Below are 18057 nucleotides of genomic sequence, written 5' to 3'. Positions count from 1 at the left end.
GCGTGGGGGGGGTGAGAAGAGGTGGAAGCGGCTCTCTCGGGGCCTCACGCGCTCCCGCTCGCGCCGGCGACCCCGAGCGGACGTGCACGCGAAGCGGGCTCGTTCCCCACCTGTCCTCCTCATGCGCAGGCGCGCACAGCCCCAGTGTTGGCGAAGGGGTGGGCCCGCCCGGGGCGCGCACGCGCGCCCAGGTTAGGGGAGGGAGAGCGGAGGGGGCGGGGCTGGAACGGAACCCAGGAGGAGGGGGCTTGTGAGGCGGAGGCGGAGGCAGAGGCGGGGGGCGGTGGTGGAGAGGAGGGTGTCCTCCTCGGGGCTGAGTCCGGTGGCGGCGGTGGCGGCAGCGGTGGGGTGTCTGTAGACCCCGCGGACGGGGAGAGAGAGCTAGCGGGCGAGCGAGCTAGAGGGCGGGGGGGAGGGGAGGGGGTCCCGGCCATGACGGCGGAGCTGCAGCAGGAGGACGCGGCGAGCGGGGCGGAGAGCCACGGCTCGGTGAGCCCGCGGGGGACGGGGCAGGCGGGCGGGGCGGGGCTGGGCTGGCGCGCGTCGGGCCCCCCAAGCGGTGTCAGAGGCGGGAGGGAGAGTACTAGGACGAGGAGGAGGGCACGCCGGATGGAGGCCGGGCGGGCGGCCAGGCGTTTGTGCCGCAGCCGGCGCCGGGCGAGCGGGCGAAGCTGCTGGCAGTGGAGGCCGAGCGGAGCCCGCGGCCGAAGGAAGGGGCTGCTGGGGAGCCCGGGGCTGGGGGGCGGGCGGCAGCCGGTGCGGTCCATCGGCGAGCCGGGGGTGTTGGGGGAGCTCGGGGCCTGGGAGCCCTTCGAGGGATGGTTCCGTTCGTGCAGCGAGGATGCTCCGGCTCCGAAAAGTTTGGGGAGAAAGGACCTGTTCAACTGAAGCGACTTGAATGCTCGAGCCCCGCGATCCCCACTCCCCCCGGCTGCTAACTCTTCTCCAGAAGAAGCTGGCTTCCAAGCTAGCATTGCTCACCTTCACTCACGGGGGCTTGTGGGGGTGGGGAGAGGAGAGCTCTATTCGATTCAAAACGCTTTGATTAAGAGCCTGCTACTATATGCGAGGCACCGCACTGGCTATACAAAGACTTGACACAGACCCAGCTCTCTAGTGTTTAATGTCTAATGGTGGTATTGGGGGGGAGGGGGGAGGAGGACAGGGACAGAAATAGCTTCCCAAAGAGAGAGACTGTGATAAGTGCAAAAGCATGCAGGGAGATATTTAAAAGGGTAGCTGGTCTTGTTGGTAACAGTTTCCAGTAAAAGAATAAGGAAGATAGGAGACAGCGTGGTTATCCAAGGAATCTGGTGTAGATTAGCACTGGTACCTAAGGTTTGGGAGAGAGTAAGAATGTGACTTAAAACAGGAAGTAGGATGCTCAGAAATTTCCACGAGGAAACTCATGCTTGGTATCAGGTGCTATCATTCTGGAAAGCCAGAAATTGCTTTTAACTTTTTTTTTTAATCGCTGATACAAAAGTACATTATACCCAATTACTGTACTTTCTTTTTTTCCCAGGATAGTAAGAATGAGGAGACACCGATAAGTGGTTTCTGGAAATATTGACTAGGTGTCAGAAGTCATATTTTGAGATTAGAAGACCTTGCTTGACAAACTAAACCACAAAACCATCAAACTAATCATATATACGCACACATACGTTAAAAAAAACTTTTTGCCTTTTATTTCTCATATTTTGCTCATAGCTAATAAGATAAGTTGCATTGAATTTCTTTGAAAGCCTCTTTATTTAGAATTTCTTTTAAAAGAAAGAAAACTTCCCACAAGGAAGTAGACTTTTATCTAGTTCATGTACATGTTGTTTGCAAATGGCTACTGGAAATTGAGCCAAAATTGTCCCTTTTGATTTAGAAAGTAATTGTTTGTTTTGAGAGCAATGGCTTAAACACAGGAGAAAGTATTTTAGTTTTAAGACATTGTCCATGATCAAGGGAAGTGAAACATTTAAGACAGTGAGCCTTCTTTTAGGTCAGTTATATCTTTGCTAGTTAATGAGACCATGTACTTATTAAGGACAATTTCATGTAGATTAACTTGGTTTTCACCCAGTCATTGCTCTCAACTTGTACGTCCTGATCTGTTTTAGGGTATAATTAATATTTAGGTCTTTAGCAAATAGGATTGGTTAAGTCAAAACTATTTTTGGAGGGCTTGGAATCACAGTGACAGACGTGTAGTTTGATCCCTGGTATCTTGTAGAGTGATGACATTTGCTATATTGTACTGATGATTTGTTCTATTCAGACAAATGATGAAGAGTGAAATGCTAGTTCATATTTGGACTACTTCCTGTTCTTGTGAGTTGGAAGTGTCTCAAGTTAGCCAATAAGTTTGAATGAATCTGATGTGAAAAAAAGTGTTTTTCCAATATGATGGATGTGTCAGTAATAACATGCTCTTCTTAACTGTTATAATGGACTTGTATTTCCATAGAAGTTTAGAGCAGACTCATCTTCATGAGTTCAAATCCAGACTCAGACACTTACTAGCTGTGTAATGCTGGCCAAGTCACTTAACCCTCTTTGCCTCAGTTGCTTCATCTGTAAATGAGCTGGAGAAGGAAATTGCAAACCACTCCAGTATTTTTGCCAAGAAAACCTCAAATAGGGGTTTCAGGCACAACTGAGCAATATTTACTTAGAACTGGGATCTCTTCACTGTTGGAATCTCCTCCAGCCTTGTAAATTGAAATCCTTCCAAGCTTCTTCTGTTAGATCCTTGTCCACATTCTTCTACAAGTCCTCTACAAGTGGCACACCTTCCTCTAGATTTCATGACATTTTGCTATACCAGTGGAATAGTCTACAACTCAACTTGCCTTCCTTTTCTAATCACACATTTTTCTGATAAGATCATTCATGCACCTTTCTTTCATCAGTAAGGTACTTCATCTTTTTTTTTTTACTTCCTTCTTTACATTTATCTTTCCGTTGCCTTTTGGTTGATCTACAGCTTTAATTTGAAGACCTTGGGTGGATTTTCTGGGACTTATGCCTCTAACCTTTAAAGATGCTGCTAATTTAAAAGTGCTATACCACTTCTTTTACCTTCCAGAACTATTAAAATTTTAAAAGTTGGTCACAAGATCCTTATATAATCATTCATTATTTTGATCAGAAAAGAATGTAGTAGTGCCAGAACAAATTGCCAGAATGACAACCTTAGGGGGAGTCTTGATCATTCTTTTATCAAATTTTACTTTGTTTGATGTACCAGCTTTCATAATTTCATTAAACTTCAATTTACAAAATGAGAAAGGATTATGCAGAGGTTCCCGAACTTATTTGGCCTACTACCTCCTTAAAAATAATTACTTAGCACCTTCTGGAAATCTTTCTTTAACCCTTTAATTTTTTGTTTTGTTTCAGAAATTTGTGTGATTTCAAAAAAATACTGCCCCACTGGATCATTCCAGGATCCTACAGGGGCGGTATCACCCACTTTGCGAACTTATGCATTATGGCAATATTCACATGAAGACAGTTTGGGAATCTCATGAAACCTGTCACGTGTTCAGGGGATATTAACCTGATTCTTGTGTAATAACAGCCTAATAATTTCTCTAGTTTCAAAAAAGCTTATTAATTTTTCTGCAATTCTAAAAATTGGATTTCGTAGCTATTTGTTTTCTCTTGTTTTGCTGACTTCTTTTTGCCCAGGATTTGTTGATCATTTATAGTTTTTGGTACATTAATGAGCCAATTCTTGGTTTGCTCCTGCAACTCTAATGTTGCTTCATCGACTGCAAAGGGTGTTAGGCTAAACAATGAGTATTTATAAAACAAACTGACAAATGGCATCTTACCAGAAGGGAGCTCACCATGTGTTCTGTTTACTTATAAAGATTTTTTTATCAAAGAAAAGCAAGTGTCAGATTATAGCAAGTATGTTTTTACCAGTACATTCTCAAGTGATATAGTGAGAAGGGCAATAGCCTTTAATTTGGTCAGTTACTCCTCTTTTACTGACTCCCTAGTGAACTCCTCACCTGTTCTAAACTTCCACTTTTGTCAGACTCCTATTCCTTTGCTGTCCACATCTAAGCAAATGACTTCTTTCCTCTTATTCATTAATAATTTGAGACTCTTCAGGAGAGACTGACTCTTCAGTCTTAGCTCCACTTGAGTATTTCTAGACATACTGTCTCATTCTTCCCTTCAATCTCAAAGAAGGAAACGCCCTTTAAATTAAAAAAAAATTACTGATATTTTGTTCGGGCACAGCAATGTCTTATAACCACTAGCCCCTCCTCCCACACTTAATGTATAGTCCCCAAAAAACCAGTTTATTGATTAATGGAAAGGAGGGATATGGCCATTAACTTGGATTATATGGTACTAACTTCACTGTATTTGACCAAAGTTTTGTTGCCTCTTTTACTTCTTTCCAAAAGGAATCTCTCTACCTTTACGATATAGATCCCTGCCCCTCTTCTCTTCCTAAGGAACCTATTTCTTATTTTATTTTTTTTCATTTTAGGCAATTGGGGTTAAGTGACTTGACCAGGGTCACACAGCTTGTAAGTGTCAAATGTTTGGTCTGAGGTCGGATTTGAACTCAGGTCCTCCTGACTTCAGGGCTGGCACTCTATCCACTGCGCCACCTAGCTGCCCCCTAAGGGCCCTATTTCTACAAATCCATGTCAACTCCAGAATTTTCAGTCTCTTCATCTTCCTCTGTTGCCTTCAAATACACAGGTATCCCCTGCTTTAAAGCTGTAACAAAGACCTTTCCATGTCTGCTGTCCTTTTCCATTTACATTACTTCCTCATTCCTCCATCGTCTGGCGTCTCTGCCCATCTCTTTACTTAGGGTAGCAAGCTCCTTGAGGATTCGGACTGAATTAATGTGACTGTGTCTTTTGCAGCACCTAGTCAACTGTCTTGCACACGACACGTTCTTAATACACGTTTGTTAAATGAATTCTTTTTTCAAAGCCAGTCACTTCAGTATGAGTCAACTGTGTGATCTAGCATCTAAAAAAATCTAGATTAATCTTATTCTACATTAAAACAGGCCTAGTGACCAAGCTTAGGGGCCACGTTTTGTAGTGTTGCATTCAGATTGGGTCACCGTGTTTTAGGTGATGATGAGGGGCAGCAGAATGCTTTTCAGGAGAGACTGGTGTCAGGACTAGAAGGCCTGGTTCTGGCTTTGACTTTTACCATCTCTCTGTGTGACCCTCCACAGGTCAGTTAATCTCTCTCCACCCCCTTATCTGTGTAATGAAGAAGTTGGACTAATGATTTCCAGCTCTCAGCCTGTAACCTCATAAGCAGTAAAGCATGGGAGCTTGGTGAAGAGCCACAAAATCCTACCCTAAATGAAGACTGAAAGCAAGTGGGGTCGTTGAACCTAGAAAAGAAAAGGTGCGTGTGGGAGGAAGGGAGAGGACATGACGGAGTTCTTCAGATTTTTGGAGAGCTGTTATGTGGATGAGACATTAGATGCGTAATAAGTACCATTTCTATAACGCTTTAAGATTTGCAAGACAGGCACTTTATATTCTCTCATTTGATTTCACAACAGCTCTGGGAAGGAGATATTGTTGTTCTTATCCCCACTGTGTAGATGAGGAAGCTGAGGGAGTATATAGGGTATATAAAGGTATGTATACAGTTTATTAATACAAGATAGTTTAAGGAGAAAGCATTGGCAAGTAGGGCATCAGATCACAGGTGTGTCCATTACTGGGCAATCCTGGCCAAGTTCCTTTGAGCCTTGCTTCTATTACCTATAAAATGATGAATTTGGTGGAATGATCTACATGGGCCTTTCCAGCTTTAAAATTCTTTGATCTTGTAATCTCTACCTTGATGTCCAAATAGCATTTCAAACTGAACAAAACAAAAACAAAATTTGCATTTTTTTGCTCCTTTCCCGTGTGAAATTGGATGGGAAGCAGTTGATTGAAAAGATTTTGGCATCAGATTTCTCTGATAAAAGTTTTACGTCCAGTCCAAGATATGTAAGGAACTGATTAAAACGTATAAGAACAAGAGCCATTCCCCAATAGATAAATTTCTGTCAGGAAGCCAATGAATAATGGACCCAAAGTACAGAGTGAGAAATATATTTAAAACAGAGTTACTGTAGGAATTTATTTTGTTTGACTATTATAACTATGCATTTTTGTTTAAAGGGTTTTTTGTTGTTTTTTTTTTCCAATGGCAAGGGAGAGGGAGATAATGAAAAGAAGGTCATGGAAGAATTTTTTTAAAGCATAGGAGAGAACAGAAGAAATTATAGACAAGTAGGGCAGCTTTGAAAGTTATGTGTTGAATTTATATATACTCAAAAGGAAAAGCAAGGCATAATACAGTTTCATGTACAATTTTTTTTCTGTTCTCTTTTGAATATAAAAAATATTAATTTTAATTGAAATTGATTAAGTTCAAATTTTTAAAATTCTCAGTTCAAAAAATAATTGCTATATTCAGTTGTGTTAGGTGCTGAAGATTTACAATGTGTGTGTGAAAGAGACAAATTCCCTGTCTTGTAGTCTATGCTTGGATTACTATACTCTCTCCCTCCTCAAAACACCTTTACTACATTTATCTGTATGCATGTTGTATCTTCTCTACCCCTACCCCACAATAGAATATATAAACTCAAGTCAGAGTATTTCATTTGTGTCCTTGTATCCCTGACTGCACCCGTGCCTCGTATTTAGTAGATACTCAATAAATGTTTACTTGAATTACTACAGTAATTCGTAGCTAAATTCATTTCTTTATCCACTTGGCAGATTAATGTGTTTTCCTTGGGCCTTAATAGCATTATTACTTTCTTTGGTCACTGTTATTTTTAAAACTAGAAATGTGTAGCAGTAATTTTTCAGGCCAGTTTAAAAGACATCTCCTTTTAGATGTTGGGATATAGTGAAAGAATAGGCTTTTACGTCAATTGTTTATTAATTTAAAATTGAGAAACATAGGAGCATAAGCAAATGATGTCAGGAAGTGTGTGCTGCAGACTGGTGAGACGAACATCTCTACATTGAAGTATTTGAATAGAACTTAAAAGTCTCATCTCATACAGGAAAATCTGCTTTCCTTACCAGAGAAAAGGGGTTAGGTGATAGTTTTAAGGTCATAACTCTTCACCAGCTGTTTAACTGATTCTATTTTCCTAATCCATTGTAAATTAAATACTATAAGTCTGGGCCAATTTGTGTTTTCATATATCCTGTATACAAACTTGATTCTTGACTAGTTATGGTTCCTTGCAAAGTGACAGTTACTCTTTTTACCTGGGAAAACTTGGACCCATAAAGCTGAAGGAGCTTGCATAAAACCACTGAGCTTTATGGAAGTCAAAAAGCCTGAGTTTCTTCTCTGCTGGTTTGTGTTTAAGTGTCTATTCTCTGCCTCTAGGGCTAGAAAAGAAGAGTTCTTTGTTTGGAAAACTATATACTTGGCAAGAGGAAATACAAATGATTTGGCTCTCAACCTTCACTGTAATTAAGATTTATTCTGTTCAGCTGCATTGATGTGATAGGGTTGTACATAGGTTGTAACTAGTGTTACATCCTAACAGGTCTTGGCCTGCCCATATGCAGTAGTAGGGTTTAGTCTCAAGTGAAATATGTGAGTTTCCACTGAAAAAAACAAGCCCAAGGTTCTGAAGAAGTTGGAATGTGAATCCCACCGGGCCTGATAGCTGTGTTATATTTTATAGGATATCAGAACTGAAAGGGGCTTAGAGGTCAATTAATCCAACTTTCTCATTTTGTAGGTGCAGAAACTGATTCTCAGAGAGGTTAAAGTCACTTGGCTAGTCAGTGGTTAAAGCTGAACATGAAGACTCCCACTCAGTTCAGTGGCCTTTCCATTGCTTTACACTTGTCTATATATAATTGTTACAATTTTGGGGGTATTTGATTTGGCTTGTGGTATAATTAAATGTTAGAATCATAAACCATGTTATTACAGGGATTAAGGAGTATATATATTAATGTAGTTAGAAATCAATGAAATTAATTTTTCAAATGGCCATTGTCATTTTATTCAGTTTAGCAAGTATTAGCAACTATTAGTATACAGCATATTGCTGTGAAGTTGTACCTAAGCCTGTGATTTGGATTCTTGTCATAGTTTCATAGATTTAGAACTAGAAGGGATCCTTAGAGAATATCAATGCCAATCCCCTCATTTTAAAGGTGAAGAAACTGGAAACCACAGAGTTAGCATGGCATAGGAGAAAGAGCACATAGAATATGTAGTTGGATAACATGGGTTCAAATCCTGCCTCTGCCACTGACTCTGACTTTCAGCAAGTCATTCAAAGTTTCAACTTCTTTATCAGTCAGAAAACATGAGTGGAACTAGTTAATTTCTTAGTTCCTTTCTAATTCCAAATCCCTTTCTTCTATACCAGGCCAGTCAGGAAGTTTACAGTATAGTCAGAGACAAAATTCACATCTCTTAAACTAGATGTGATTTATTCCTTCTCCCTAGCTTTCATATATCTTTAAGTGAACTTTTAGTGTTTTTAAACCTCCCCCCTCCCCTGGTTTGCAGCTAGTCATCTCTCATATAAACTTTATTAATAGCATTTATATAGGGCTTTAAAAGATTGAAAAGTGCTTTTACAAAAATCATCTGACTTTATCCTCACAACAACCCTAGGAGATAGGTACATTTGACAGATGGGGAAAAAAAAACTGGGGCAGAAGTTAAGTGATTTGCCCAAAGTCATACAGCTAGTAAATGTCTGAGGCCAGATTTGAATTCAAGTCTTCCTTGACTTCAGGTATAGTGCTCAATCCATCGATCACCTAGCTGCTATGGCAGCTTATTGATCAAGAATTGGAGGATGTCAGATTAGGTGAGGTGCGAGAACAGTGAGCAAAAGTACCAAGGCAGGTGGGAATGGACATGTAGGAAAAGAGGACACTGGGAAAACTAGATAGATGACAACAATTAAGCTAAGACAGAGAAGGTGGAGCTAGACTTGTGTCACATATTGCCCTCTAAGGAGTTTAGATTGGAATTAACTAGCTATCAGTGTTTTTTCTCACATATTCTTCGAGAGTCATTGTCATGTGCTTTAGATAGCATGGGTTGCAGACCCTGCTTCTCACAGATATTCGTTTGTGTGGCCCTCAAGAAGCTGACTGAAATTTCCTGGAGTCAGGAAGAGCTGAGTTCACATTCAGCCTCAGACACTAGTTGGGTGACCTTGGGCAAGTCACTTAACCCTGTTTGCCTCAGTTTCCTCATCTATAAAATGAGGTGGAGAAGGAAATGGCAAACCACTCCAATATTTTTGCCAAGAAAACTCCAAATAGGGCACGAAGTGTCAGACACGACTAAAAAAGCTGAACAACAGTTGTATTATTCAGCATGTGCTTAGCACATAATAGATGTTTAACAAATGCCTGTTTGATTTACAATACCTGCCTCTGATGCTAGGTGATCTTGGTTTAATCCTATGTATTTGGCAACTTTTTAAAGATTTTAAGTTTTTAAAATAAGGTTTACTGATGTCTTTTTTTTCACATGACCAAATTTTTTTTCAGTTTCCCTCTTCCCTCTACCATCTGGAGAGCTGTCTTGTATAACAAATAATATTTTTAAAGACAAAAAAAAGAGAAAAAAATCAGAATTGATAAAAACATGAAAAAAATAAAAAATAAGTACAATGTACCATATCCCTGGACAGCCTCTGCAAAGTGGTAGATTTGGGGGTGTCTTCTCATATATATATATTTGGAGCTATGCTTGTTGTTTGTAATTTTGCAAATTCACTTTTGATTTTTTTGGTGATAATTCTCATTTACATTGTAGTTATGTGTGTGTGTGTGTATATATATATGGTTTTCTTGGCTCTGCTTTCTTCACTCCATTATCAGTTTATGTAGATCTTTCCAAACTTTTCTGTATTCATCATTCTTTCCATTACATTCATGTACCATAGTTTGCTTAGCCATACTGCAATCACTGGGCATCTGCTTTGTTTCCAGTTTTTTGTTTTGTTTTACTGTTTTGAAAAAGAGCTGCTATAAAATTTTGATATATGTGAGACTTTGTTTCTTACGAATGACCTCCTTTTGATATAATTCTAGTTGTGAAATCTTTTTGAACAAGGGTATAGACTTTATTTGGGTACATGTTTTTAGTCTCTTTATTTGTGTAATTTCAAATTGCTTTCCAAAATGGTTGTACTGATTCACAGCTACACCAGCAATACACACTAGTGTGCCCACTGTTTTCCCACAGCACTGACTATTCCCATCTTTTGTCATCTTTGCTAACTTGACTGGTGTGAGGTAAAACCTCAGGGTTGTTTTGATTTACATTTCTTTTATCATTAATATTTTGGAGTATTTCATAGTTATTAATAGCTTGAAATTCTTCTCTTGAGAACTGGCTGAAAGAGGCAATGTCCAGCAGCAGTCTTCTGTAGCTCAGACCCAAACTCAGGTCAGGAACTTTCAGAGCTCAGACCAAGGGGGCAGCAATCAGACTTTGCCCTGGATCAGACCACTATGGAGCACTGAAAGCCTGAAGGCCCCTAGCCTGAGCTGATCCCTGAGAGCCTGGAATAACAAACCTCAACAAAGCAGCAACAGGACCAGCTCATACCTTTCCTCCAGAAATGCACAGAGCCTGGCGCTAACAAATTCCAAAGTCAGGAAAGAGGCTAGAAGAATGAGCAAAATAATAATAGTCATACCATGATAAAGAATTATTATGTTGACAGGGTGTTCAAGACACAAACCGAGAAGAAGAGAATGACTCTAAAACATCTAAAAGCAGAACCTCAAAGAAAAATGAAGCTTGAGTACATGTCCAATTAGAATTCCTAAAAGAAATGGAGGAAGAGTTAAAAATAAAGAGCTAAAATGATTTTAAAAACCAATTGAGTGTACTAAAATAAAAATATTGGAAAAGAAAGAACTATGGAAGAAAGAATCTGAAAGAGAATTTACAGCTTGGCACAAGAGGTATAAAACCTTGGCCAAGCAACAAACTCCCTGAAAATCAGAATGGCCAATGACTATGAGAAAACAAACAAACAAAAAAATGAAGCAAAATCAAAAGATTAAAAAAGAAAGAAAATGTTGAGGTGTCCCCTAAGAAAAACTGGTGACCTAGAAATTAAAGATCTTTAGACAACCTGAAAGCCATGACCAAAAAAGGGCCCAGATATCATATTTCTAGAAATCATCAAAGAAAACTGCTCAGATCTCTTAGAATAGGACTGGAATCTGTCTGTACAAATGGCAGTAAATACCAACTAACTGGGAAATTTTACTGAAACTTTTATTCTGTTGATTTGATAAATCTTGTCTCATCTACCGGATTCCTCATTTTGGTGTAAGCAGTACAAGATCCTTGTTCCCTAAGTCAAGCTGGCAAATTTAACCTTGTTAAGAGGTATTTTGTGATCCCTCTTTCTGCAAAAAACCTGGTTCTCATGGCTCTCCTTCCACCTACCCTCTAACCTGAGACCTTAACTCATTTCACTGAAAAATTGGGGCCATTCATGAAGAGGTCCCTCTTCTCTTCTCTTCATCTCACATCAGTCAGGTACTTTCTGTCGTTATCTCCTCGTTCATCTCTTGTATTCTCCTTGCTTAGACAAATCCCCCTACATGCACAAGTGATCCTTTTTCATCCTGAGTTCTCTGAGCATATTGCCCCCTCTGTTACCATAACTCACTAATTTTCAACCTCTCCCTGTCTACTTGCTGTTGATCTTCCTAAAAAACGGGTTTGACTGTGTCATTCTCCTATTCAGTAAACTACAAGGGCACCCTATTAACTCCAAGATCAAGTATAAAATCTTCTGGTTGACTTTTAAAGTACTTCGTAACGTGGCCCCTTTCTACTGTTCCAGTCTTCTTATATTTTGCCCTGTTTCTTGAGATTCATTGATACTGGCCTCATTGCTGTTCCTCACCCAGGATGCTTCATCCCCCTACTCTTTACTTTTTTACTGAATGTTTCCCATGCCTAGGATGCTCTCCCTCCCCATCTCCAACTCCTGCCATCCTTGGCTTCCTTCAAGTCTCAGCTAAAATCCTGCTTTCTGAAAAAAGCCTTTTCCTGTGCCTAATTCTAATTCCTTCCTTCTGAGGTTACCCACAGTTTACCCTATACTTTATAGTTGTTTGCATGTGGTCTCTCCTATGAGAATGCAAATTTCTTAACACTGGGTACTGGTTTTTCTTTGTATCTCCAGCACTTAACATAGTGCCTGGCACATAGTAGGCCCTTAATAAATCCTTATTTACTGAATGACTGCACAGTATTCTAAACAGGTCTTGTTATTGACTAGGAATTATTAAGTTGTTTGTTGACTGGCATCCCTCAGTTTTTTTTTTATTGGGTTATTTTGGAATTCAAAAATAGTTTTATCTTTATTTTTATTTTTTTACTCCTAAGCAGCTAGTGTTCTAGTTTTAAGCAGTTGCTGGTTGTATCTGTAACTGACAGCATATTTGGAAGCTTACAAATGAAAAATGACACACAGCCAAATGGTATGCTAAGCCGAGTTTAAAATAGCCCATCCTCATACCCATGCACATTCCTTGGACTCCTTATATGTCTTCATGTTGGTGCTTATTGGATCAAGAAGTACCTGGGCACTTTAAGCTTCATTAGGGCTAGGGTTCTTCTGTCTCTTAATAGCTGTCTGACCTTTGCAAGTCACTTTACCTTCGGGCCTCAGTTTCTTCACCTCTAAACTGGAGCTCAACTAGTTGATTTTTACATTCCCTTCCCATTCTGATACTTTTGTGACTTTGAATATGATTCTTAAATATGTTTTCAGTTTATTTGTGTGTATTTCTTATCAGTTAGTGCCCAAAATCTTGACTCATTAGTAAACTATTAGAAGAATCAGTCTATACTCGGGGTTTCTGTAGCAGGTCTAGTTGGACAGTAAGTACATGCTGCTTTTTTCTCTTAGGAAAAGTGAGTTCACAAGTTGGTTCACTCAAATTATGTTGTTGCAGTCCTTGAAGTTTATGCAGGTTTGCCCCCATTCTGACATTGTTCTTTTTTTTCCCTCCAAATATAGAGCTGCCAAATGCTATTAAATCAACTGAGGGAAATCACTGGAATCCAGGACCCCTCCTTTCTTCATGAAGCTTTGAAGGTTAGTTTGAAGAGTCTTTAGCAAAGACGTTTAGAGAAGTCATTGTCTATATTTTAATTTTGTCAGCAGAGCTATGTAGAAATTAAACCTTGGCAACAATCTGTTAAGGGAGGAAGGGTGGTAATCTGTTTGCTGAGCAGCACTTTCATGCAGTATTAACTGAAAAGATTCTGTGTCAGGAAATCATTGAAGACACTACTCCCACCCAACTATGGGCAACCAATATGTGGCTGTTGCTGTAGGTATTCTATATTGGAATTAGAGCACCTGGATAATTTAGCTGGCTATTTAGTCTGTTATAAGCCACTACATCTATATGTGTTAGGTTCTTTGGCTTGCCTTTTTCCCTTTTGTTGAACCTAAGGAGAATAATTGACCTAGAATAATAAGAACTTGCTAACCAGACAGTTCTTTGACCAGTCTGTCCTTGATGCTTTACTACAGATATTTCCATTTCTTTTCTAGGCTAGTAATGGTGATATAACCCAAGCAGTAAGCCTTCTCACTGATGAAAGGGTTAAAGAACCAAGCCAAGACACCATTGCTGCAGAACCATCAGAAGGAGAAGGGAGTGCTGCCAACAAAGTAGTACCAGCAAGTAGGTAGATCTAGTTATGTTGTCTGTGCTAGCAGAAATTAAGGGATTTTGTGGGTTGAGTCCTTTGTGAAGCATGATTGTTCTAAAAGAACTGAGCAAAATGGTCAGTGATACTTTGTAAAAGTTAACTTATTTTGAAGGTCTTAGCTAAAACCAACTTTAGCTAGTATTAGAGGTTATTCAATCATCAGTATTTCTGTTAAGCCAGTATAAGTTTTAGTGTGATTCTCATCTCCTAGGGGAACAAAGTACTGTTGTCTAATTGTTTAAAGGCTAATTGAACTGCTGAGGAACCCTTTATAGATGGCAAATATTATTCCCATAGAGGCATAATCTTTATAAAGCCCAAACAATTCTAAATAGGAGTTTAATTGAAAAGTAGTTCAGATATTATACACATTTTGAACTTGACTATATGTTAAATAATTGGAATGAGTGAATTACTATCTTATTTCCATTACGTACCATCAGATATTAAATAACCTGGCATTCTAGGCCCTCTGCTATCTGGCTGCATCATGTCTTTAATAAATGCTTTATAATTCATTCATTCTGCTGTTTCCCTTCATGAAAGTTTTATTCTAGCCAGATTGAGCCCCAACTATGCTATGATCGTTTCTTCCTCTGTAATTTGCTTATGCTTTTCACCCCTGCCTGGAGTGCCCCTGAACCTAATTACTACTCATTTAATTAATTTATTCATTCACCAGACATTTATGTGCAAATCACTGCTAGATTTTGAGAGAGAGAGATACAAAGGTAGCTGAGACATAGTTCTGCTTAAAGCAATAACTAGGTCTTATAAAGTCTACTTGGGGGGGGGGATACATTAAATATACACTATGCAATACACTATGCAGAAGAGAATATAATAAGAGCATATGGCAGGTACAGAGTACTCTGTAAGGTCAAAGGAAGGACAAGTCATTTCCAGCTGGAGGGTTTAGGGAAGGCTTCCTAGAAAAAGTAACATTGGGGTTGGATATTAAAAGACGGATGGGAATTAAAAAGGTGGAAGTAATAGAGAAAACATGTGTTAAAAAGACAATACAAGACAACAGTAGCAGATCTTACTGGTACTTAATGGCCCAGGCTTAAATGCTACCTTCTCTATAGCTAGAATTAACTTCTTTTGCCTAATACTCATAACATTTTCACAGAATGTCAGAATTAGAAGGAACCTCAGAGATCATCTTGACCAACACACATTAAGTCTCTTCTACAAAATCCCCAACAAGTAGCTATCCAGGCTCTACCTGAAGACTCTCAGTAAGAGTAATAGCATAGAAACTGAAAGACGGTGTGGTTAGGATCATAGACCTAGAGCTGGAAGACATGTTAGAAGCCACCTAATCCATCTCCTTCATTTTACAGATGAGGAAACTGAGGCTTAGCGAGGCTAAGTGACTTGCCCATCATCATGCAGGTAGTAAGTGACAAAGCTGGGATTTGAACTCAGGTCTTCTGGCTCCAAATCCAGCATTATTTTCACTGCACCAGGGACAGTGAATAGGCCTGTTTGGCTCAAATGTGGCTCATGGAAAAGAGTAATATGAGGTAAGATTAGAAATATAGTGGGGTGCCACATTGTAGAGGGCCATGAAGTCAAGATGAAGACACAAGATCAGAAGGACTTTGCTTGGTAGGCAGTAAGGAACCAATGAAAGATTTTGAGCAGAGGAAAACATGATCTAGTTCTCGATAAGGAAAATCGATCTCACATTGGTGTAAAGGGTGAATTCTGGGGAAGATGGTGGAGGTGAGAGGCTAGAGGAAAGTATGTCATTTAGGCTGTTGTAATCTAGGTGGGTGCTGAGGTATTAGCACTGGGAATAGAAAGACACGGATCCAAGATATCAGAGGTAGAATTGGCAAGATCTAGTAAGTGACTAGATACAGGAGGGAGAGGGAAAAGTTGAAGATGAGGTTTGCAGTATGGGTGTCTGTGTAAATTGTGGTTTTATTGGCAGATAGGAAGAAGTCTTGGGAAGCAGGCAGCCTGGCCACTGCTGCTGACACTGCAGCCGCTGCCATTGCCACCCAGAAAAGAAAGGTCTTGTCATCAGAATCCAGGCTTGGTTCTATCGAGTCATTCAACATGAGAAACTGATAGAGTTTGATCAGTGGAAATGACGTTGAAGAAAAAGGCATTGCTGTCTGATTTGCTGCTACACCCTGAAGATAATGGGACCTTCCATTTGACGAGCAGCTGAAACCTTCTGTGTATCATCTCCTCCAGTAGAACAGGAGCTCCTGGAGAGCAGAGGCCATCTGACTTTTCTTTTTGTATCCTTAGCACTTAGTGCGTAGTAAGTGCTTAAGAAATGCTTCATTTAAAACAGTGAATTTTTTTGTAGGAGAGATGAATTATGCTTTGTACAAACTTATCTTGAAATGCCAAAATAGACATATCTAGATTGAGGTATCCAGTAGTCAGTTTGAAAGTTGGATCCTGTACTTGAAAGAGAAATTGAACCTATAGTTTTGGTCTTTGTTACCCTAATGCCAATTTAATGAACCAAATGACCATCTAGTGTTTGCCATCAGCAGGGTTCTTGGTATAAGGATAAAAGAAAGACAAATAGAGCTTGATCTCTGCTGAGAAGAAGCCTACAGTTTTGTAGGGAAAGAAGACTTTCTCAGATGTCTTGCAGAGATAGACAAGGCTATTGGGTGGGTGCTGATGTTGCCTTACCATTCTTTTCCAGGATAGGAAGTTTCTAATTTACTATGAGAACATTTTTGTGGTTAGTTCGAAGTTTGTAGCACTTGTTTTTATTCAGCAAAATGGAAGTGGTGGTAGCTATCCTGGAGAAGATTAGGGGAGAGAGGGCCCCCTAACTTTAGGACAGCTCTTTTCAAGAATTCAAAGGGTTGTCATGAAACAGGAATTGTTTTTTTTGCTTAGATCTAGAGGGCAGAACAACGAGCAGTAGGTAGATGTTTCAGGGAGTCAGATTTAAGCTTGATTTAAAGGAAAACATGCTTACAAATCATTACTCCAAAGCAAAGGAGAATGGACTGTTTTGGGAGGTAGTGGGTTCTCTTTTACTGAGAGTCTTCAGGTAGAGCCTGGATAGCTACTTGTTGGGGATTTTGTAGAAGAGACTTAATGTGTGTTGGTCAAGATGATCTCTGAGGTTCCTTCTAATTCTGACATTCTGTGAAAATGTTATGAGTATTAGGCAAAAGAAGTTAATTCTAGCTATAGAGAAGGTAGCATTTAAGCCTGGGCCATTGAGTACCAGTAAGATCTGCTACTGTTGTCTTGTATTGTCTTTTTAACACGTGTGGCTTTTCCCCCTGAACTAGGTTGATAATCTTGAGAAGTAGTTTGTTAATACTGCTTTGTATCTCTTCCCCTTCACCACCCTTTGCTCCCTTTCCCCAGCTCTCCTGCCCCAGATCTGTTAGTAGAGCTGTAGACTTAATACATAACTTAAATATTTGTTGAATGAATGAGTGATATCCTGGGAAGCACAGTTCTGATTATCTGATCTAGGTCAGAGTTTCAGATGATGACTTCACTTGCCTTCTAGTAAACAGCTTAAGTTTTCTGTACTGTACTTCAGCTAATGTCAGTCAGAATTTTCATTTATAAACAAAACTTTCTAGGCTAGACCTATTGCATTAGTAATGATTTTTCATAATCATAAATGCACATTGACTGCTTGCTAACTGTAGGACATTGTTGTGTGCTAGGTATAGAAGATATAGATTAATGACCCTATATGAGTGGTGTAGTTAGTGTTTTAAGAGTGTAGAAGAGGAGTGATGGTTTTCTGGGGGAAATCGGACTTGAGCTGAGCCTTGAATAAAAGATATACTTTAGATAAAAGGAGAAGTAGGGCTGGGCTAGAGCAAAATTTTCTAACCTATAGATTTGTAAGACTTAAAGGGAGGTGGTAGTAGAAGATGTGAAACAATGGTCAGAATTATTGTATGTTTTCAAGTAAAGCTCCCTTGTAAATACTTAACCTTTTTTCAGTGAAAAAAAGTTCCTGTCAAAATAAATCAACAAAAGCAAGACTAGGAAAGCAAATTTCAAATTTGCTCCAACTGATAGGAGGTGATAGAAGGGGAGTATATCTTTGCCAGGACCCCATTGGGAGAAAGGCCTAGAATTTTCCTCTGGGGAGATTGGATGAACTCTTATGGTCCTCAGTCAGGTCCTGAGTCTTATATCTCCCTTCTGAAAAAGCAAGTTAGCCACTAAGTTTAGCCCTTACTGGAGCCTCAACATAGCTGAGTGCAGAGGCTTAACTTTGCCGGGAGTAGGGGGGAGGCCCTACCTACCTCCATTGTGTCTTTTCTTTGGGCT

The 18057-nt window shown here is 39.8% G+C and overlaps 1 protein-coding gene across 5 annotated transcripts in view; it reads left to right on the top strand.

The window, feature by feature from the left end:
- The first annotated feature begins 411 nt into the window (after positions 1-411).
- The window catches only part of USP28 (ubiquitin specific peptidase 28), a 68375-nt gene continuing 50729 nt past the window's right edge, over positions 412-18057 (top strand). For 4 of the 5 annotated variants that reach the window (XM_020989740.2, XM_020989741.2, XM_020989739.2 and 1 more), the window contains exons 1-3: positions 412-489; positions 13061-13138; positions 13604-13736. In XM_020989740.2, the coding sequence (XP_020845399.1) occupies positions 433-489; positions 13061-13138; positions 13604-13736 (268 nt within the window). In that variant the 5' untranslated portion in view covers positions 412-432. Of the gene's footprint in view, positions 490-3881; positions 5398-13060; positions 13139-13603; positions 13737-18057 lie in introns of those variants that run through there. The other variant, XM_020989737.2, reaches the window with a different exon arrangement.

Source organism: Phascolarctos cinereus, unplaced genomic scaffold, assembly GCF_003287225.1.
Source record: "Phascolarctos cinereus isolate Bilbo 61053 unplaced genomic scaffold, phaCin_HiC Scaffold_726;HRSCAF=1367, whole genome shotgun sequence".
Classification (NCBI taxonomy): domain Eukaryota; kingdom Metazoa; phylum Chordata; class Mammalia; order Diprotodontia; family Phascolarctidae; genus Phascolarctos; species Phascolarctos cinereus.
This window is presented reverse-complemented; position numbering and strand designations above follow the sequence as displayed.